Source organism: Aulonocara sp. 'chitande type north' Nkhata Bay, linkage group LG9 (genome assembly GCF_057382095.1).
Source record: "Aulonocara sp. 'chitande type north' Nkhata Bay isolate Kocher_YH1m ecotype deep benthic linkage group LG9, A_spYH_male_GT1.1, whole genome shotgun sequence".
NCBI lineage: Eukaryota > Metazoa > Chordata > Actinopteri > Cichliformes > Cichlidae > Aulonocara > Aulonocara sp. 'chitande type north' Nkhata Bay.
This window is the reverse complement of record NC_141352.1, coordinates 3,731,457-3,754,240: the sequence shown is the minus strand read 5'-3', so window position 1 is coordinate 3,754,240 and position 22,784 is coordinate 3,731,457. Positions and strand designations below refer to the sequence as shown.

The window sequence follows — 22,784 nt, the reverse complement described above, 5'->3', positions numbered from 1 at the left end:
CATACGACAAAGGGCTGAGAGGCCGAGGCCGAGACGACGACCAGCAGGACACCGAGTAACACAGACTGACACGGAGGAACACAGACAAACCGGCAACAGGCAGGAGAACACACAGGGCTTAAATACACACACCAGTAATCAGGGGATGAGAGACAGGAGGGCAATACGGCTGGGAGGAATCAGAGCTGACGGGACAGGGGAAACGTAAAGTGAACACACTCACATCAGACAGAGACCTTCACAATAAAACAGGAAACTCAGACACGGGGAACCAAACAAGACACAGAACTAAACAGACAGATTCACAAACAGACGGGGTGACACCATAGACAGAGACACAGACTCAGAGGCAGACCAAATATAAGACATAGAACTCAAACAATAATAATAATCATCATCATAATAATAAACTAGAAAATGATAATAAACTAAAAGCGCTAGGTCACCGACCCAGGACCATGACAATTTGTGTTTGTGGCAGTAATGTGACAAAATGTGGAAAAGAGGGACGAATACTTTTGCAAGCCACTGTAAGTACACAGAGAGATAATGAGGGGATGAGGAACAGCTGGGACAAGGGGAAACAAAACTAGACTCATTGCATATAGGACAAGGACTTTCCCAATAAAACAGACATCACAAGGGTAATCTAATAAACAAATGAACTTAGCAAACCTAAAGAACTTATAAACAAACATCGACATCCAAACAAACTAAAACTTAAAACGCTGGGTCAACAGACCCAGGAAAGTGACAGTAAAATCATTTATTATATACATTATACTTATTTTCTTAAATTGCTTATCTATTATCTGTATTTTCACTTGGGGGTCTAGGGGTGCTGCTCTTCTTTTCATGACAAATTAGGACATGTTTATGATAACACACTGACAATATCAGGACAATTTTGGCCTTACTCTATCAGTGAACAGCATGCCCATGCTAACTTAAACTAGACCAGCAAGCTAACCACATGTGTATTAAGTGTTACTTAAGAATAGGAACCAAACAAATTAACGGAACGAAATTAACTGTAACAGCAGTTTGCAAAACATTGTGACAGTTCTCAAGTGTTCCTACCTCAAATACAGCACGTGTTGCTGTGTTTTTGTTGTTAAATGGACGAGGAGAGACCGTGGCTGGTGAGAGGATGCAGCATTTCGTCAGTGGAGCATAGAAAGACGTCTCTGATTGGTCAACAAGTGAGTAAAGATGCATCTGATTGTTCGAAAGCCTCAACCAAAGAGCTGCTGGTCACGGCAAGATACAAACTCGCCGGAGCTCTGCGTGAACGGCACATCCGGGACCTTCAGCACTCAGGAGAGATTTATCTTGACGTATGTATTTACCTTTGATATCCATGATTTCACGCACGCTTCGAGGTAAAGTTGTATGTTTAACAAGCTAATTAATGTTAGCTAAATGGAATGGAAACAACACACAATCGATTTGAATAAAGTTAAAATGGTGCATGATGATAAATGGTAATAAATATACTTTAGCTTTATCTTCAGCAACAGATATTAGAAGTTAAATTTAATTGTTTTTAAATTTCCACTGGAGTTAAAGGGCCTGCGGCCCTCTCTGCATCTGCAACTGCAGAGACAGTCAGTCTAAGCTCTTTTTAAGTGTAGGCTACTGCAACACGCATTTTATTTCAAGATATGTTTTCTGGGATTTAAATGATAATATTAATGTTTTCCTGTTTAGCACAAATCAATGACATTAGTGTTTCAGTAATGGTAGTAAAGTGCACAGTTTACAGTATTTGTCCGTGTATTGGCATGTTAAAATTATTCGTGAAGGTAATTTAATGTCACATTACATTTGCAAAGTGTTTGCACTGGTATATTAGTCTGATTAGCAAATGCATTGTGATTTAAGGCAGAAAAATACTATTTAAAATACCATGTAAAGAAAGTACTGGTTGGTTTTGTCTTGCTGACTTTTCGTCATTTTCTCATGAAGATGTGTACAGGTTGAGCAGATTGAGAGTGAAGAACATGTCAAAAAGAAGACTCAGACTTCGTCCTGAAGCAGAGGCTGCTCACTTTATTTTATCTGGAGGTGACAAGACTTGTTTAAAGGCCCAATGGATCAATGACTATAAAGGTATGTTATATGTTGTTCCTTATGGCTACTGCATGAATATTACCAGAGCTGCAACTAATGTTTATTATAATATTTAATAATATTGTCATGGCCCTGCGACCATGACTCGGTGACTTTGTGTTTATGTTCTTTATTGTTATTACTTTCATTATTATTCATGGCTGTTTTGGGATGGTTTGTGTTTGGGATTTTAGACACTGGGTTCTGGGTTTGTGCTCCCTCTGTTGGTCCCTGGTGTTAGTGTTCCCCTGTCTCATCAGGTTAATCAGGTCCAGCTGTGTCTCCCACCTGTGTGTGACTTCCCAGTGTCTCTCTGTGTATTTATAGTGTGTGTTTGCCTCTGTTCCTCGTCGCGTCGTCTGTGTTCATACCTGGTGTAATCCTCTGCGTGCTCTCCCTGCTGTTCTCCCTTCATGTTCAGGTTTCCCACTCCTCTGTGTAGTTTATCCCAGTTTAGTTTCGTCCTTAGTTCTGTTTGCCATCTCCACTTTGTGTTTGATATTATCAATAAATCACCCTCACACCTGAATAAGTGCTGCGTTTTGGGTCCTCCTTCCACTCTCCACACGGCCGCTGCCCCGGACCGTGACAAATATATAACAATTGCTTCAGTTTCCCTGAGGGAACCTCCCAAAGCTAGCTAGCTATCTATCTATCATCTAGATTAAAAAATGTTTTATATTTTCATGTATTTGAAATTTGTTGCCAACTATTTTAATAATTGGTTTTTTTATTATTAGCATTTATTTATTGTATCAACTCATTTGTTGCAGCCCTGAACGTAAGCATCTAGATCAGGGGTGCCCAATCCCGGTCCTCGAGAGCTACCGTCCTGCAGCTTTTAGATGCATCCTTGTTCCCACACACCTGAATCAAATGGTTTGATCTCTTCAGCATGCCATCATGTTTGGCAAAGGCCTGATAACAAGCCATTCATTTGATTCAGGTGTGTGGGAACAAGGATGCATCTAAAAGCTGCAGGACAGTAGCTCTCGAGGACCGGGATTGGGCACCCCTGATCTAGATGTTCCCCTCACAATTAAAACATTTTGTGATTGTTTGTTCTGCATATGTTTTGTCAGTGGCTGATCAGCTGCAGTAAACCTGATTTGGATTGTATTACTTAACGCTACTTATTGAACATCTTGTATTAGGACGTGGTGTATTTGCCTCTGAACCAATTGAAAAGGGATCCTTTGTGGTCGAGTACCGTGGGGAGCTTATCTCAGAACATGAACGGGACAAGCGGCAGAAAAAGTACACAGAAAAGCAAACTGCTTTCCTATTTGATTTTCAATGGAAAAATAGCACATGGTGGTAAGTAAAGGCATATACAATATCAGTTGTTCTTTACAACATTATGTTTTTAGTGAACAAAACATATGTTCTTTTCTTCACTTTTAGCATTGATGCCTCCCGTGAAGACGACTCACTTGGCCGGCTGGTTAATGATGACCACAAGTACCCAAACTGCAAGATGAAACAGCTGGCAGTCCAGGATAAACCTCATCTCTGCTTGTTTGCTATTGAAAATATCCAAGCGGAGAGTGAAATCACCTATGACTATGGAGAATCTATGTGGCCATGGCGAGCTCTGGTAAGTAAATCCTCTTCATAGATTGTGCAGTACAGGGAATGTTAAATATTAGTAGATGAAAAGATAGATATTATTCTAGTTATGAAGACCAGAGTAGATCAGTGCAGGGTTTTATTGACAAAATTTGATATTTTTGTCCTTTTACACATGTTTTTGTCCATTTAACCTGAAGCTGATCAGTTTACATGATTGGATTTCTGGGGAAATAGATGGCTTTACATCAGTGTTGGGTTTAGAGCTTTTATTGCCAACAGCAGGACAAGTTAGAAGTCAGGAACATGAACTCTACATGTGTTCAGTCGTCATGTCCTCATATTGTTTCAAGCTGTGAAGAACATGAGTGTGTTTCAGAATATATATATCTTTGCAGCAGTTACGATAATAATGTGCTGTTTGCACGATGAGCACTGCTGCTCTTTCTCAGCAAGAGCCTCCCCGAAATTGACCGTGCGCTTTGTGTTGTCCGTGCGCGCGTCTGTGCATTTCGTGGCGTCTGTGCAGAAATGACTCGCAAGACAAGGCTGCAAACTATTCTCACAGACTTCAAATGTGCACTTGAATCCAAGAAGATAGAAAAGGATCTCTCTCTGTCTCTCCCCCAGCTCTGCTGACTTGCCACTGAGAGAGTAACAACTGCCCCTCCCCCCTCTGCTCTGCAAACACGTGGCTGCTTTTGCACCCCTCCCCCCTCTGCTCTGCAAACACGTGGCTGCTTTTGCACCCCTCCACTCACTTGCTCAGAGCCAGTGTGTGCAAAGTGGAGCAACATAACACTGACAGAGGTTCAGAGAAGGGAAAAAAAACAAAAAACGGAGCAGGCTGCCGTTGTTCACTTCAAGAAGGCGGCTCTATAGGCTGTTTTGTTTGCGACCGACACACAGTATAAATATATTCTCAATCACATTCACACCACTCTGTTATATCAGTTCCACTACATCAAGACTATTTTATGGTGGTGAGCTGTTTTATTGTCATGTATTTTGCATAGTAAGATAACCATGTCCTGCATTCAAAACCACTGAAAATGTCTATGGTGGTGCTGTACCTAATATTTTGCTCATTTGATCCAAAACCTATTTTTCCTTTATTTTGAAGGCTGAGGCTTAGATCCATTAGGTATTCACGAGAAAGGCATCATCACATGTCAGGATTACAGTATATCGAAAATATGTGATTATAATGGGAGTCAATGGGACCCAAAATGGTACGAGGAACACAGGAGGTAACACTTATGTGAATCTCCTTTGCTATATACCACACCATAGAGGGGATCATTGAATTTTAAAAATAATCCTAAAATGCACCTCATGGCCAAGTTTCATGCAACTAGTCTTTAAAATGATTGATATATTGAGAATCAAAAATCCAAAGGGTCCCTATTTTGACTTAAACCCTCCGAGGGTTTTAAAGCATCAATTTGGTCTTTATTCCAATTAAATTTAATATTTTTGTCCTTTTACACATGTTTTTGTCCATTTAACCTGAAGCTGATCAGTTTACATGATTGGATTTCTGGGGAAATAGATGGCTTTACATCAGTGTTGGGTTTAGAGCTTTTATTGCCAACAGCAGGACAAGTTAGAAGTCAGGAACATGAACTCTACATGTGTTCAGTCGTCATGTCCTCATATTGTTTCAAGCTGTGAAGAACATGAGTGTGTTTCAGAATATATATATCTTTGCAGCAGTTACGATAATAATGTGCTGTTTGCACGATGAGCACTGCTGCTCTTTCTCAGCAAGAGCCTCCCCGAAATTGACCGTGCGCTTTGTGTTGTCCGTGCGCGCGTCTGTGCATTTCGTGGCGTCTGTGCAGAAATGACTCGCAAGACAAGGCTGCAAACTATTCTCACAGACTTCAAATGTGCACTTGAATCCAAGAAGATAGAAAAGGATCTCTCTCTGTCTCTCCCCCAGCTCTGCTGACTTGCCACTGAGAGAGTAACAACTGCCCCTCCCCCCTCTGCTCTGCAAACACGTGGCTGCTTTTGCACCCCTCCCCCCTCTGCTCTGCAAACACGTGGCTGCTTTTGCACCCCTCCACTCACTTGCTCAGAGCCAGTGTGTGCAAAGTGGAGCAACATAACACTGACAGAGGTTCAGAGAAGGGAAAAAAAACAAAAAACGGAGCAGGCTGCCGTTGTTCACTTCAAGAAGGCGGCTCTATAGGCTGTTTTGTTTGCGACCGACACACAGTATAAATATATTCTCAATCACATTCACACCACTCTGTTATATCAGTTCCACTACATCAAGACTATTTTATGGTGGTGAGCTGTTTTATTGTCATGTATTTTGCATAGTAAGATAACCATGTCCTGCATTCAAAACCACTGAAAATGTCTATGGTGGTGCTGTACCTAATATTTTGCTCATTTGATCCAAAACCTATTTTTCCTTTATTTTGAAGGCTGAGGCTTAGATCCATTAGGTATTCACGAGAAAGGCATCATCACATGTCAGGATTACAGTATATCGAAAATATGTGATTATAATGGGAGTCAATGGGACCCAAAATGGTACGAGGAACACAGGAGGTAACACTTATGTGAATCTCCTTTGCTATATACCACACCATAGAGGGGATCATTGAATTTTAAAAATAATCCTAAAATGCACCTCATGGCCAAGTTTCATGCAACTAGTCTTTAAAATGATTGATATATTGAGAATCAAAAATCCAAAGGGTCCCTATTTTGACTTAAACCCTCCGAGGGTTTTAAAGCATCAATTTGGTCTTTATTCCAATTAAATTTAATATTTTTGTCCTTTTACACATGTTTTTGTCCATTTAACCTGAAGCTGATCAGTTTACATGATTGGATTTCTGGGGAAATAGATGGCTTTACATCAGTGTTGGGTTTAGAGCTTTTATTGCCAACAGCAGGACAAGTTAGAAGTCAGGAACATGAACTCTACATGTGTTCAGTCGTCATGTCCTCATATTGTTTCAAGCTGTGAAGAACATGAGTGTGTTTCAGAATACGTCCTCATATGGTTGGACCAACAACTCTAGTGTGTGTGTTACACTGTCCTCATATTGTTGGGTAGCAGAACTGTACTGTGTTAAGTTTCTATAGAATCTGGCATAAGGAAGTCAGATCCTTCTGTAATAATGTTCACTGAAACAAGTATTCAATTCAATTCAATTCTTTATTTATTTGTCACATGTAGTTATAGCTGGTACAACATACAGTGAAATGTTTTTTCTGGCTAAAAAAGTACTCCCCCCGACTGTGCAAACATGCTAAAAAGGATTTTACATAAGCTAAGAAAAAAAGGAAAAGAAACAAAAGTTAAAAGTAAAAAAAAATATATAAAAAAACAATGTAAAAGTCCATATGTTTGTGCTTATAAATATATATCCATGACGTGCAAGATATTGCACTGTAATGATTTGAATGAGAAGACTATAAAAATATACATATTTACATAGTACAGATGTATATAATAAGGTACGGATAAGGTTCAGAGAAGAAAGATAAATATGATCTGTAGTTAATGAGCTAGTCAGCATTTGTAGTACAGAATGTTTCTGACATTATATTGTTGTCTTTTGTTGCAGACACCAAGTGTTGAGACCCTGTCCCAACCTCCTACAGACCAAGAAGTGAGTGACAAATCCACTTCATTCCTCCAACAGGTTACGCATAAATTTTTGTATTTGGAATCAAGTATATGAGTCAGTTGGGCCTAGTGCATAAATGAAATGCACTTTGATTGTATTAAAACAATCAGTTTGAGTGAAAGTTTCCCAAAATCAACATTAGCATTAGGAAAAGGAAATTGGCTATACCAGTTGTTAGTCCAAACTTTCCCTTTAAAGCATCAATTTGGTCTTTATTCCAATTAAATTTAATATTTTTGTCCTTTTACGCATGTTTTTGTCCATTTAACCTGAAGCTGATCAGTTTACATGATTGGATTTCTGGGGAAATAGATGGCTTTACATCAGTGTTGGGTTTAGAGCTTTTATTGACAACAGCAGGACAAGTTAGAAGTCAGGAACATGAACTCTACATGTGTTCAGTCGTCATGTCCTCATATTGTTTCAAGCTGTGAAGAACATGAGTGTGTTTCAGAATACGTCCTCATATGGTTGGACCAACAACTCTAGTGTGTGTGTTACACTGTCCTCATATTGTTGGGTAGCAGAACTGTACTGTGTTAAGTTTCTATAGAATCTGGCATAAGGAAGTCAGATCCTTCTGTAATAATGTTCACTGAAACAAGTATGATCTGTAGTTAATGAGCTAGTCAGCATTTGTAGTACAGAATGTTTCTGACATTATATTGTTGTCTTTTGTTGCAGACACCAAGTGTTGAGACCCTGTCCCAACCTCCTACAGACCAAGAAGTGAGTGACAAATCCACTTCATTCCTCCAACAGGTTACGCATAAATTTTTGTATTTGGAATCAAGTATATGAGTCAGTTGGGCCTAGTGCATAAATGAAATGCACTTTGATTGTATTAAAACAATCAGTTTGAGTGAAAGTTTCCCAAAATCAACATTAGCATTAGGAGAAGGAAATTGGCTATACCAGTTGTTAGTCCAAACTTTCCCTTTAAAGCATCAATTTGGTCTTTATTCCAATTAAATTTAATATTTTTGTCCTTTTACGCATGTTTTTGTCCATTTAACCTGAAGCTGATCAGTTTACATGATTGGATTTCTGGGGAAATAGATGGCTTTACATCAGTGTTGGGTTTAGAGCTTTTATTGACAACAGCAGGACAAGTTGGAAGTCAGGAACATGAACTCTACATGTGTTCAGTCGTCATGTCCTCATATTGTTTCAAGCTGTGAAGAACATGAGTGTGTTTCAGAATATATATATCTTTGCAGCAGTTACGATAATAATGTGCTGTTTGCACGATGAGCACTGCTGCTCTTTCTCAGCAAGAGCCTCCCCGAAATTGACCGTGCGCTTTGTGTTGTCCGTGCGCGCGTCTGTGCATTTCGTGGCGTCTGTGCAGAAATGACTCGCAAGACAAGGCTGCAAACTATTCTCACAGACTTCAAATGTGCACTTGAATCCAAGAAGATAGAAAAGGATCTCTCTCTGTCTCTCCCCCAGCTCTGCTGACTTGCCACTGAGAGAGTAACAACTGCCCCTCCCCCCTCTGCTCTGCAAACACGTGGCTGCTTTTGCACCCCTCCCCCCTCTGCTCTGCAAACACGTGGCTGCTTTTGCACCCCTCCACTCACTTGCTCAGAGCCAGTGTGTGCAAAGTGGAGCAACATAACACTGACAGAGGTTCAGAGAAGGGAAAAAAAACAAAAAACGGAGCAGGCTGCCGTTGTTCACTTCAAGAAGGCGGCTCTATAGGCTGTTTTGTTTGCGACCGACACACAGTATAAATATATTCTCAATCACATTCACACCACTCTGTTATATCAGTTCCACTACATCAAGACTATTTTATGGTGGTGAGCTGTTTTATTGTCATGTATTTTGCATAGTAAGATAACCATGTCCTGCATTCAAAACCACTGAAAATGTCTATGGTGGTGCTGTACCTAATATTTTGCTCATTTGATCCAAAACCTATTTTTCCTTTATTTTGAAGGCTGAGGCTTAGATCCATTAGGTATTCACGAGAAAGGCATCATCACATGTCAGGATTACAGTATATCGAAAATATGTGATTATAATGGGAGTCAATGGGACCCAAAATGGTACGAGGAACACAGGAGGTAACACTTATGTGAATCTCCTTTGCTATATACCACACCATAGAGGGGATCATTGAATTTTAAAAATAATCCTAAAATGCACCTCATGGCCAAGTTTCATGCAACTAGTCTTTAAAATGATTGATATATTGAGAATCAAAAATCCAAAGGGTCCCTATTTTGACTTAAACCCTCCGAGGGTTTTAAAGCATCAATTTGGTCTTTATTCCAATTAAATTTAATATTTTTGTCCTTTTACACATGTTTTTGTCCATTTAACCTGAAGCTGATCAGTTTACATGATTGGATTTCTGGGGAAATAGATGGCTTTACATCAGTGTTGGGTTTAGAGCTTTTATTGCCAACAGCAGGACAAGTTAGAAGTCAGGAACATGAACTCTACATGTGTTCAGTCGTCATGTCCTCATATTGTTTCAAGCTGTGAAGAACATGAGTGTGTTTCAGAATACGTCCTCATATGGTTGGACCAACAACTCTAGTGTGTGTGTTACACTGTCCTCATATTGTTGGGTAGCAGAACTGTACTGTGTTAAGTTTCTATAGAATCTGGCATAAGGAAGTCAGATCCTTCTGTAATAATGTTCACTGAAACAAGTATTCAATTCAATTCAATTCTTTATTTATTTGTCACATGTAGTTATAGCTGGTACAACATACAGTGAAATGTTTTTTCTGGCTAAAAAAGTACTCCCCCCGACTGTGCAAACATGCTAAAAAGGATTTTACATAAGCTAAGAAAAAAAGGAAAAGAAACAAAAGTTAAAAGTAAAAAAAAATATATAAAAAAACAATGTAAAAGTCCATATGTTTGTGCTTATAAATATATATCCATGACGTGCAAGATATTGCACTGTAATGATTTGAATGAGAAGACTATAAAAATATACATATTTACATAGTACAGATGTATATAATAAGGTACGGATAAGGTTCAGAGAAGAAAGATAAATATGATCTGTAGTTAATGAGCTAGTCAGCATTTGTAGTACAGAATGTTTCTGACATTATATTGTTGTCTTTTGTTGCAGACACCAAGTGTTGAGACCCTGTCCCAACCTCCTACAGACCAAGAAGTGAGTGACAAATCCACTTCATTCCTCCAACAGGTTACGCATAAATTTTTGTATTTGGAATCAAGTATATGAGTCAGTTGGGCCTAGTGCATAAATGAAATGCACTTTGATTGTATTAAAACAATCAGTTTGAGTGAAAGTTTCCCAAAATCAACATTAGCATTAGGAAAAGGAAATTGGCTATACCAGTTGTTAGTCCAAACTTTCCCTTTAAAGCATCAATTTGGTCTTTATTCCAATTAAATTTAATATTTTTGTCCTTTTACGCATGTTTTTGTCCATTTAACCTGAAGCTGATCAGTTTACATGATTGGATTTCTGGGGAAATAGATGGCTTTACATCAGTGTTGGGTTTAGAGCTTTTATTGACAACAGCAGGACAAGTTAGAAGTCAGGAACATGAACTCTACATGTGTTCAGTCGTCATGTCCTCATATTGTTTCAAGCTGTGAAGAACATGAGTGTGTTTCAGAATACGTCCTCATATGGTTGGACCAACAACTCTAGTGTGTGTGTTACACTGTCCTCATATTGTTGGGTAGCAGAACTGTACTGTGTTAAGTTTCTATAGAATCTGGCATAAGGAAGTCAGATCCTTCTGTAATAATGTTCACTGAAACAAGTATGATCTGTAGTTAATGAGCTAGTCAGCATTTGTAGTACAGAATGTTTCTGACATTATATTGTTGTCTTTTGTTGCAGACACCAAGTGTTGAGACCCTGTCCCAACCTCCTACAGACCAAGAAGTGAGTGACAAATCCACTTCATTCCTCCAACAGGTTACGCATAAATTTTTGTATTTGGAATCAAGTATATGAGTCAGTTGGGCCTAGTGCATAAATGAAATGCACTTTGATTGTATTAAAACAATCAGTTTGAGTGAAAGTTTCCCAAAATCAACATTAGCATTAGGAAAAGGAAATTGGCTATACCAGTTGTTAGTCCAAACTTTCCCTTTAAAGCATCAATTTGGTCTTTATTCCAATTAAATTTAATATTTTTGTCCTTTTACGCATGTTTTTGTCCATTTAACCTGAAGCTGATCAGTTTACATGATTGGATTTCTGGGGAAATAGATGGCTTTACATCAGTGTTGGGTTTAGAGCTTTTATTGCCAACAGCAGGACAAGTTAGAAGTCAGGAACATGAACTCTACATGTGTTCAGTCGTCATGTCCTCATATTGTTTCAAGCTGTGAAGAACATGAGTGTGTTTCAGAATACGTCCTCATATGGTTGGACCAACAACTCTAGTGTGTGTGTTACACTGTCCTCATATTGTTGGGTAGCAGAACTGTACTGTGTTAAGTTTCTATAGAATCTGGCATAAGGAAGTCAGATCCTTCTGTAATAATGTTCACTGAAACAAGTATGATCTGTAGTTAATGAGCTAGTCAGCATTTGTAGTACAGAATGTTTCTGACATTATATTGTTGTCTTTTGTTGCAGACACCAAGTGTTGAGACCCTGTCCCAACCTCCTACAGACCAAGAAGTGAGTGACAAATCCACTTCATTCCTCCAACAGGTTACGCATAAATTTTTGTATTTGGAATCAAGTATATGAGTCAGTTGGGCCTAGTGCATAAATGAAATGCACTTTGATTGTATTAAAACAATCAGTTTGAGTGAAAGTTTCCCAAAATCAACATTAGCATTAGGAGAAGGAAATTGGCTATACCAGTTGTTAGTCCAAACTTTCCCTTTAAAGCATCAATTTGGTCTTTATTCCAATTAAATTTAATATTTTTGTCCTTTTACGCATGTTTTTGTCCATTTAACCTGAAGCTGATCAGTTTACATGATTGGATTTCTGGGGAAATAGATGGCTTTACATCAGTGTTGGGTTTAGAGCTTTTATTGACAACAGCAGGACAAGTTGGAAGTCAGGAACATGAACTCTACATGTGTTCAGTCGTCATGTCCTCATATTGTTTCAAGCTGTGAAGAACATGAGTGTGTTTCAGAATATATATATCTTTGCAGCAGTTACGATAATAATGTGCTGTTTGCACGATGAGCACTGCTGCTCTTTCTCAGCAAGAGCCTCCCCGAAATTGACCGTGCGCTTTGTGTTGTCCGTGCGCGCGTCTGTGCATTTCGTGGCGTCTGTGCAGAAATGACTCGCAAGACAAGGCTGCAAACTATTCTCACAGACTTCAAATGTGCACTTGAATCCAAGAAGATAGAAAAGGATCTCTCTCTGTCTCTCCCCCAGCTCTGCTGACTTGCCACTGAGAGAGTAACAACTGCCCCTCCCCCCTCTGCTCTGCAAACACGTGGCTGCTTTTGCACCCCTCCCCCCTCTGCTCTGCAAACACGTGGCTGCTTTTGCACCCCTCCACTCACTTGCTCAGAGCCAGTGTGTGCAAAGTGGAGCAACATAACACTGACAGAGGTTCAGAGAAGGGAAAAAAAACAAAAAACGGAGCAGGCTGCCGTTGTTCACTTCAAGAAGGCGGCTCTATAGGCTGTTTTGTTTGCGACCGACACACAGTATAAATATATTCTCAATCACATTCACACCACTCTGTTATATCAGTTCCACTACATCAAGACTATTTTATGGTGGTGAGCTGTTTTATTGTCATGTATTTTGCATAGTAAGATAACCATGTCCTGCATTCAAAACCACTGAAAATGTCTATGGTGGTGCTGTACCTAATATTTTGCTCATTTGATCCAAAACCTATTTTTCCTTTATTTTGAAGGCTGAGGCTTAGATCCATTAGGTATTCACGAGAAAGGCATCATCACATGTCAGGATTACAGTATATCGAAAATATGTGATTATAATGGGAGTCAATGGGACCCAAAATGGTACGAGGAACACAGGAGGTAACACTTATGTGAATCTCCTTTGCTATATACCACACCATAGAGGGGATCATTGAATTTTAAAAATAATCCTAAAATGCACCTCATGGCCAAGTTTCATGCAACTAGTCTTTAAAATGATTGATATATTGAGAATCAAAAATCCAAAGGGTCCCTATTTTGACTTAAACCCTCCGAGGGTTTTAAAGCATCAATTTGGTCTTTATTCCAATTAAATTTAATATTTTTGTCCTTTTACACATGTTTTTGTCCATTTAACCTGAAGCTGATCAGTTTACATGATTGGATTTCTGGGGAAATAGATGGCTTTACATCAGTGTTGGGTTTAGAGCTTTTATTGCCAACAGCAGGACAAGTTAGAAGTCAGGAACATGAACTCTACATGTGTTCAGTCGTCATGTCCTCATATTGTTTCAAGCTGTGAAGAACATGAGTGTGTTTCAGAATACGTCCTCATATGGTTGGACCAACAACTCTAGTGTGTGTGTTACACTGTCCTCATATTGTTGGGTAGCAGAACTGTACTGTGTTAAGTTTCTATAGAATCTGGCATAAGGAAGTCAGATCCTTCTGTAATAATGTTCACTGAAACAAGTATTCAATTCAATTCAATTCTTTATTTATTTGTCACATGTAGTTATAGCTGGTACAACATACAGTGAAATGTTTTTTCTGGCTAAAAAAGTACTCCCCCCGACTGTGCAAACATGCTAAAAAGGATTTTACATAAGCTAAGAAAAAAAGGAAAAGAAACAAAAGTTAAAAGTAAAAAAAAATATATAAAAAAACAATGTAAAAGTCCATATGTTTGTGCTTATAAATATATATCCATGACGTGCAAGATATTGCACTGTAATGATTTGAATGAGAAGACTATAAAAATATACATATTTACATAGTACAGATGTATATAATAAGGTACGGATAAGGTTCAGAGAAGAAAGATAAATATGATCTGTAGTTAATGAGCTAGTCAGCATTTGTAGTACAGAATGTTTCTGACATTATATTGTTGTCTTTTGTTGCAGACACCAAGTGTTGAGACCCTGTCCCAACCTCCTACAGACCAAGAAGTGAGTGACAAATCCACTTCATTCCTCCAACAGGTTACGCATAAATTTTTGTATTTGGAATCAAGTATATGAGTCAGTTGGGCCTAGTGCATAAATGAAATGCACTTTGATTGTATTAAAACAATCAGTTTGAGTGAAAGTTTCCCAAAATCAACATTAGCATTAGGAGAAGGAAATTGGCTATACCAGTTGTTAGTCCAAACTTTCCCTTTAAAGCATCAATTTGGTCTTTATTCCAATTAAATTTAATATTTTTGTCCTTTTACACATGTTTTTGTCCATTTAACCTGAAGCTGATCAGTTTACATGATTGGATTTCTGGGGAAATAGATGGCTTTACATCAGTGTTGGGTTTAGAGCTTTTATTGCCAACAGCAGGACAAGTTAGAAGTCAGGAACATGAACTCTACATGTGTTCAGTCGTCATGTCCTCATATTGTTTCAAGCTGTGAAGAACATGAGTGTGTTTCAGAATACGTCCTCATATGGTTGGACCAACAACTCTAGTGTGTGTGTTACACTGTCCTCATATTGTTGGGTAGCAGAACTGTACTGTGTTAAGTTTCTATAGAATCTGGCATAAGGAAGTCAGATCCTTCTGTAATAATGTTCACTGAAACAAGTATGATCTGTAGTTAATGAGCTAGTCAGCATTTGTAGTACAGAATGTTTCTGACATTATATTGTTGTCTTTTGTTGCAGACACCAAGTGTTGAGACCCTGTCCCAACCTCCTACAGACCAAGAAGTGAGTGACAAATCCACTTCATTCCTCCAACAGGTTACGCATAAATTTTTGTATTTGGAATCAAGTATATGAGTCAGTTGGGCCTAGTGCATAAATGAAATGCACTTTGATTGTATTAAAACAATCAGTTTGAGTGAAAGTTTCCCAAAATCAACATTAGCATTAGGAAAAGGAAATTGGCTATACCAGTTGTTAGTCCAAACTTTCCCTTTAAAGCATCAATTTGGTCTTTATTCCAATTAAATTTAATATTTTTGTCCTTTTACGCATGTTTTTGTCCATTTAACCTGAAGCTGATCAGTTTACATGATTGGATTTCTGGGGAAATAGATGGCTTTACATCAGTGTTGGGTTTAGAGCTTTTATTGACAACAGCAGGACAAGTTAGAAGTCAGGAACATGAACTCTACATGTGTTCAGTCGTCATGTCCTCATATTGTTTCAAGCTGTGAAGAACATGAGTGTGTTTCAGAATACGTCCTCATATGGTTGGACCAACAACTCTAGTGTGTGTGTTACACTGTCCTCATATTGTTGGGTAGCAGAACTGTACTGTGTTAAGTTTCTATAGAATCTGGCATAAGGAAGTCAGATCCTTCTGTAATAATGTTCACTGAAACAAGTATGATCTGTAGTTAATGAGCTAGTCAGCATTTGTAGTACAGAATGTTTCTGACATTATATTGTTGTCTTTTGTTGCAGACACCAAGTGTTGAGACCCTGTCCCAACCTCCTACAGACCAAGAAGTGAGTGACAAATCCACTTCATTCCTCCAACAGGTTACGCATAAATTTTTGTATTTGGAATCAAGTATATGAGTCAGTTGGGCCTAGTGCATAAATGAAATGCACTTTGATTGTATTAAAACAATCAGTTTGAGTGAAAGTTTCCCAAAATCAACATTAGCATTAGGAGAAGGAAATTGGCTATACCAGTTGTTAGTCCAAACTTTCCCTTTAAAGCATCAATTTGGTCTTTATTCCAATTAAATTTAATATTTTTGTCCTTTTACGCATGTTTTTGTCCATTTAACCTGAAGCTGATCAGTTTACATGATTGGATTTCTGGGGAAATAGATGGCTTTACATCAGTGTTGGGTTTAGAGCTTTTATTGACAACAGCAGGACAAGTTGGAAGTCAGGAACATGAACTCTACATGTGTTCAGTCGTCATGTCCTCATATTGTTTCAAGCTGTGAAGAACATGAGTGTGTTTCAGAATACGTCCTCATATGGTTGGACCAACAACTCTAGTGTGTGTGTGTTACACTGTCCTCATATTGTTGGGTAGCAGAACTGTACTGTGTTAAGTTTCTATAGAATCTGGCATAAGGAAGTCAGATCCTTCTGTAATAATGTTCACTGAAACAAGTATGATCTGTAGTTAATGAGCTAGTCAGCATTTGTAGTACAGAATGTTTCTGACATTATATTGTTGTCTTTTGTTGCAGACACCAAGTGTTGAGACCCTGTCCCAACCTCCTACAGACCAAGAAGTGAGTGACAAATCCACTTCATTCCTCCAACAGGTTACGCATAAATTTTTGTATTTGGAATCAAGTATATGAGTCAGTTGGGCCTAGTGCATAAATGAAATGCACTTTGATTGTATTAAAACAATCAGTTTGAGTGAAAGTTTCCCAAAATCAACATTAGCATTAGGAGAAGGAAATTGGCTATACCAGTTGTTAGTCCAAACTTTCCCTTTAAAGCATCAATTTGGTCTTTATTCCAATTAAATTTAATATTTTTGTCCTTTTACACATGTTTTTGTCCATTTAACCTGAAGCTGATCAGTTTACATGATTGGATTTCTGGGGAAATAGATGGCTTTACATCAGTGTTGGGTTTAGAGCTTTTATTGACAACAGCAGGACAAGTTAGAAGTCAGGAACATGAACTCTACATGTGTTCAGTCGTCATGTCCTCATATTGTTTCAAGCTGTGAAGAACATGAGTGTGTTTCAGAATACGTCCTCATATGGTTGGACCAACAACTCTAGTGTGTGTGTTACACTGTCCTCATATTGTTGGGTAGCAGAACTGTACTGTGTTAAGTTTCTATAATATCTAGAATAAGGAACTCAGATCCTCCTGTCAATAATGTTCACTAATGTATCTGTGACATATATGTGAACTCAATACAGCCTTTCATCTCAGCAAATATAATTAATGATTGACAGGGTTCACAAATGAATTTTCACCCAAGATTTTATGTCAAAATGACATGACACAAAGTGTGTGATATGTATGTTAAATCATTCTCACTATTAAGTTACAATGCATTGTTTTTCATTTCTTAACCTACTAGCAATGTTTTTTACAGTATACTGAATTGCATAATAATTTTGAGTTAGTTTTCAAATGAATTATAATTACAAACATTGAATTTGTTACGTTTCATGTAAGGCCAGACAAAAATCTCGAGTTCTCACCTTTCACCAGACAGCTACCTCAGAGCAGGTAAGCCAGCTGCCTTTTTCTTCTTCATTCAAATTGTTTATGCTATGTAATTATGCATATTTACTACATGAATGCATTTTCATCAAGTCATGGATTGCAGAATGTTCTGCTACTGGAGGGGGAATGACATTCTAGCTATTAATAAATACAAAGATGCTTTTTCTCCATTTTCGTTCAGATCTCTACTGATGGATTCTCAGATTGTACGGATTATGAAGATAAAGACTATTTCCCAGATTCATGTGGCAGTTCCTCTGACACAAGTCTCCATAGTGTGGACATGAAAATCACAGAATCTGTGGTTCCCCAAAATACGTTAAATGACATGGCATTGGAGACGGCTTCAGGACACAGTGGGAAGATCACCAGTTCAGAGAAACCTACAACATTTAGTTTGTCACTGAGAAGTAGCAGTCACAGTACTTCGGTAACAAGCCGCAGTTTTGATTCATCAGGGGTCACATCACCTAAAAACAGCTCCATAAAAGTCCTACCTTTGCCAAACACGGAAAGACAAAGCAAGTACAACAAGAAGCAATACTGTCTATATTGTAAAAAGGCCATTGCTAAATTGGCAAGACACCTTGAATCTGCCCACGGTAATGTGCCGGAAGTTGCAAGCGCCTTCAGTTATGATAAAAGATCCTGCAAAAGAAGAGATTTGTTGCGCTCTATTAAGAAGAGGGGAAACTTTAACCATAATGCTACTGTGGCAACTTCTGGTGCTGGAGAAATGGTTGCTTGTCGAAGACCCACTACTGCAACAGGATCTGAGGACTACCGTCATTGTAAATTTTGTCAAGGACTATATGCAAGAAATTGCCTTTGGAGGCATGTGAGAAGGTGCCCTCAGAGGTTTAATGAGGAAGCTCCCTCTGGGCAAAGACGGATGCATCTGCAATTACCGAAACCTGATCAAGTTCATGAAGCTGTATGGAAGATTGCTTGTGAAATGAATCAGGATGACATTTCCTTTGTAGTAACGAGTGAAAGAGACATTCTTAGCCTTGGTGAGTCACTGTACAATGGCAGAAAACCAAATGAGAAAAGGAATGATTACATACGCCAAAAAATGAGAGAGATCGCAAGGTTATTGATAACCGCCAGAGCTATGACACCTTTGAAGAGCACAGAAGACCTTGTTATGCCTACTAACTTTCCCCATGTCATACAAGCAGTCAGAGCTGTTGCTGGTTATGAGCAGGAGAGCAACTCATATAAAACCCCATCCTTGGCTTTGAAATTGGGACACAGTTTGGCTAAAGTTGCAAGCATTGTGCAGTGTAAAGCCATCATTGCAAATCGCTATGATGTTGCAGAGTCAGCCAAGCAGTTTGCCACTCTGTATGAAAAAAAGTGGTCAGAGTCCATTTCAGCTGCTGCATTGGGCACACTTCAACAAGCCAAATGGAATAAACCACAGATTTTGCCATTTACACAGGATGTGTCACTGCTGCATAAGTTTCTTGCTACTAAGTCCGCAATGTACATGAAGGACCTTGAGGAAAAACCCAACAGCACAACCTTCGGAAATCTTGCTCAAGTGACTTTGACGCAGGTAGTGCTATTTAACAGAAAAAGGCAAGGAGAAGTTTCAAAAATGGAGCTCCAGGTTTTTACATCCCGGAATCGCACAGAGTTGAATCCTGACATTATGATCGGCCTAACTGAGTTTGAAAGGAAACTTGCAAAGCACTTTGACAGAGTTGAGATTCGTGGTAAAAGATCAAGAATGGTACCTGTGCTTCTCACACCTGACATGATCACTGCAATGGAGCTCCTCGCAAAAGCCAGAAGTGAGTGTCAAGTCCACACAGAGAATGTGTACTTGTTTGCACGCCCAGGTGTCCTTTCCCATTACAGAGGCTCTGACTGCTTTCGCAAGTATGCAAATAAATGTGGTGCAAAGTACCCAGAGGCCCTTACCTCAACAAGATTGCGGAAACAAGTTGCCACTTTGTCCACAGTACTAAATCTAAAAGAAAATGAAATGGATCAACTTGCCACCTTTCTCGGACACGACATCCGTGTCCATCGAGAATTCTACCGGCTTCCAGAGAGTACCCTGCAGCTTGCAAAAGTCAGCAAACTGTTGATTGCAATGGAGAAAGGAAAACTGTCTGACCTGCAGGGGAAAGGGCTGGATGACATCGTGATCAATCCTGATGGTGAATTCTTTTTCTTTCTTTTTTTTTGAAACATAGTTATCTTTGAATATAACATTTGTGAATGTTCAGCAGATTCTAATATAAATATTTTGTCTTGATTATTTTTCCCCAACAAGATGAAGCAGTTACAAGTGATGATGATTCCAGTGGAGAAACCATCACTGACCCTCAACAACACAAAGGTATCTTGACTTGCCCAGTGTGTGATAATATCTTTAAGTTATGAGACTGGAGACAGTTAATAGGTTCATGTCATGTTAGATGGGCTTAAGGGACAGCAGTATATAAATTAGACAGAATGGTAGACACCATTCATTAATATGGTACTAAAAGATCTGGATACATTGAAGTCTGGCAAAATGCATAAATAAGCAATACAAAGGCAAATATTAAATATAAGGATTAGGAGGTCCACTTCTGTGAGATTAGGCACACAAGTTGAGAGGTAGTGCATGCAAGTAATGTGTTTCTAGGGAGATGCCTGAGTATTGATGAGTATTATTAGTAGATTATGTTCACATGTAAAATATTCATATCAAATGTAAAATTACACACTGCCCAATGCTGACTTTGCCTACAATGCAAACAAAAAATGCATTAATTCTCATATTTCACTGTTACTTTTCAAAGGCTCAAGGACCAAGAATTCTGGGAACCAAAGCCACACACTTTACTCAGCTTCCCTGGACAATATGGAGGGCGCTTCTGCCTCAACCACCCTGTACAATATGGAGGGCGCTTCTGCCTCAACCACCCTGGACAATATGGAGGGCGCTTCTGCCTCAACCACCCTGGACAATATGGAGGGCGCTTCTGCCTCAACCACCCTGGACAACATGGAGGGCGCTTCTGCCTCAACCACCCTGGACAATATGGAGGGCGCTTCTGCCTCAACCACCCTGGACAATATGGAGGGCGCTTCTGCCTCAACCACCCTGGACAGCAAAAACATCAGCAACACTGCACCAGGAAAGGGTAAAGGTACCCATATACAAAATGTTTTAAGTGAATATACTTGTTATCAATGGACATGTTTATTCTTTTCAGGCATGACACTATTAAGAGCTTTTATCATAATCCGTTTCATCTTCTTTGATTCCCAGCAGAACACAGCACTTCAAATGGTTCATCCCAAGCATCCTTGAAGGAGCATTAAGCAATATCTTTTCACTGCTAGGTGTGCTGTTTTGCACTGCCTGTAAACCAAACCAAAGTCTATGGCTGGAGATCAACACAGAGAGAGGGATTGTGACTTCATGCTGTACTCCAGATGAAATTACACCTCTAATTATTCACATAGCCATTTTTAATTCCTTCAACCTAAGTATGATGAATTGTGCTTATTGCTCCTTTAAAGTGCTCCAGTAGAAAGCAAGGTTTAAGAACATTTTGTATTCACATTAGAAACTAGAATATTTTCTCTCTTATCTTACATTCGCATTAAGATATATATATTTTGTTTCCATTTATGACAGCTGGGAAGGCAAGGTGCAAGTGGACAGATGATGAAGTAAAGGCTGTTGAGCGGCACTTACTTCATTTCATAACAAGCTGCAAAGTACCTGGCAAAAAGGAATGTGACTCCTGCATCCAAGCAGAGCCGGCAGCTCTGAAAGGCAGAGACTGGGTTGCCATAAAGTATTACATCCACAACAGGATCGTAGCATTGAAAAGAAAGATGAATAAATAAAATTACAAAATGCAGGTTCAGGAATGCTGCATCAGTTAAAATTAACTTGATTTTCATTTTTATTTTTTTTTAAATTTTTGACTTTGTCTGTTGGGTTAGTAATGACTAAGTTACTCAGTCCTTTCTCCTGGTTTTTGCCATCATAAGTTAATACTCAAGGGAGATAGTTTGTTACTCTCAGTTATTTCAGTATTGCAGGTCACTCACAGTTATTTCAGTATTACAGGTCTCTGCATTGCATTGTTTATACCCATAAATCTGTTTATTATGGGTGCATTTTGTAATTAAAAAATAAGAAAGGCAGAAAATGTTCCATGTTTTTATTCACATAAACATTCACTGCAAAATTAATGCAATACAATATTAAGACTTAAAAAGTAGACTGACCACATTTTTGAGCTATGTCTCTTTTTAAGTCTCTATACAGCTCAGATTTACTGTGTTGTATTAACACATGAATGTCTGATATTTCTGTCAGAAGTTACCCGACTGGTGAGCATTACTATTGTGCATCCATGCCTATTATATTGTAATCTCAAAAGGAGCCAAGCTGAAAATACAGACCCTACCCTTACCTGGTCCTTATAAGTCATGTATACTTGAAAATTATGTGTGTATCCATGGGCTTCACAATTCACCTAAACATGAAATATCAGTGTGTGTGACCTTATGGTACTCATAAGTCACATAAACCTGACAGTGTCCTCATAAGTAGCAGTAAATTCAGGTTTGACCAAAATTTAACCCTAGCCAAAATCTCAACAGATGGGCGTGTTCCTGGAAGCATGGGTCAAATTTTTTGTGATTCCCATGCCTCTAGGACCTTCAGAAAGGCACGTTCCCATTTGTCACATTTTTGTCATAGGTACTGATATATCATGAAAACACGTATGTGTGTGTGTGTGTGCGCGCAACATTGGCATTTGTTTACTCAGATCCAAGGCAGGCCAAACCTCTGTGTAACAGCCTTCAGAAATTCAAGACACACATTCACAATATATGGGTACACCAGTCTGTATTATTTCAAAGTGTTTCAAACTTTACAGCATTTGCAGACCCAGTGTCCATCATCCCTGCATTTGGCACAGGTGAATTTGTGACATGTTGCACAGGTAAACAGGCCACTTCTAAGCACTGAAGTGGAGAATACCTCTCGCTTTGCAGTTTCTTTTGCAAGTTGAAGAAGTTCCAGCTGGACTTTATTCACCGTGCCCAGTAATGTTGCAGCAGTCTGTGCAACAGTGACAGTGAAGTAAAGAAATTGTCCGTTGTGACGTTTCTCCCATCATCCAAAAACGGCTCCCTCAGTTTCATGACCACGTTC

At 38.9% G+C, this 22,784-nt stretch overlaps 2 protein-coding genes across 2 annotated transcripts; both read left to right on the top strand.

The window, feature by feature from the left end:
• Positions 1-1,217: 1,217 nt before the first annotated feature.
• On the top strand, positions 1,218-17,087 carry LOC147321448 (N-lysine methyltransferase KMT5A-like). The gene is made up of 13 exons (XM_086305331.1): positions 1,218-2,112; positions 3,267-3,429; positions 3,517-3,709; positions 7,275-7,319; positions 8,022-8,066; positions 10,438-10,482; positions 11,185-11,229; positions 11,932-11,976; positions 14,348-14,392; positions 15,095-15,139; positions 15,842-15,886; positions 16,591-16,635; positions 17,082-17,087. The coding sequence occupies exons 1-13, from the start codon at positions 2,004-2,006 to the stop codon at positions 17,085-17,087; spliced, it is 876 nt and encodes a 291-aa protein (XP_086161457.1). The 5' UTR covers positions 1,218-2,003.
• Positions 17,088-17,537: 450 nt separating this feature from the next.
• LOC147321447 (uncharacterized) lies at positions 17,538-21,757 on the top strand. The gene is made up of 5 exons (XM_086305375.1): positions 17,538-17,602; positions 17,781-19,770; positions 19,887-19,952; positions 20,401-20,745; positions 21,246-21,757. The coding sequence occupies exons 2-5, from the start codon at positions 17,883-17,885 to the stop codon at positions 21,458-21,460; spliced, it is 2,514 nt and encodes an 837-aa protein (XP_086161501.1). The 5' UTR covers positions 17,538-17,602; positions 17,781-17,882; the 3' UTR covers positions 21,461-21,757.
• The last annotated feature ends 1,027 nt before the right edge of the window (positions 21,758-22,784 follow it).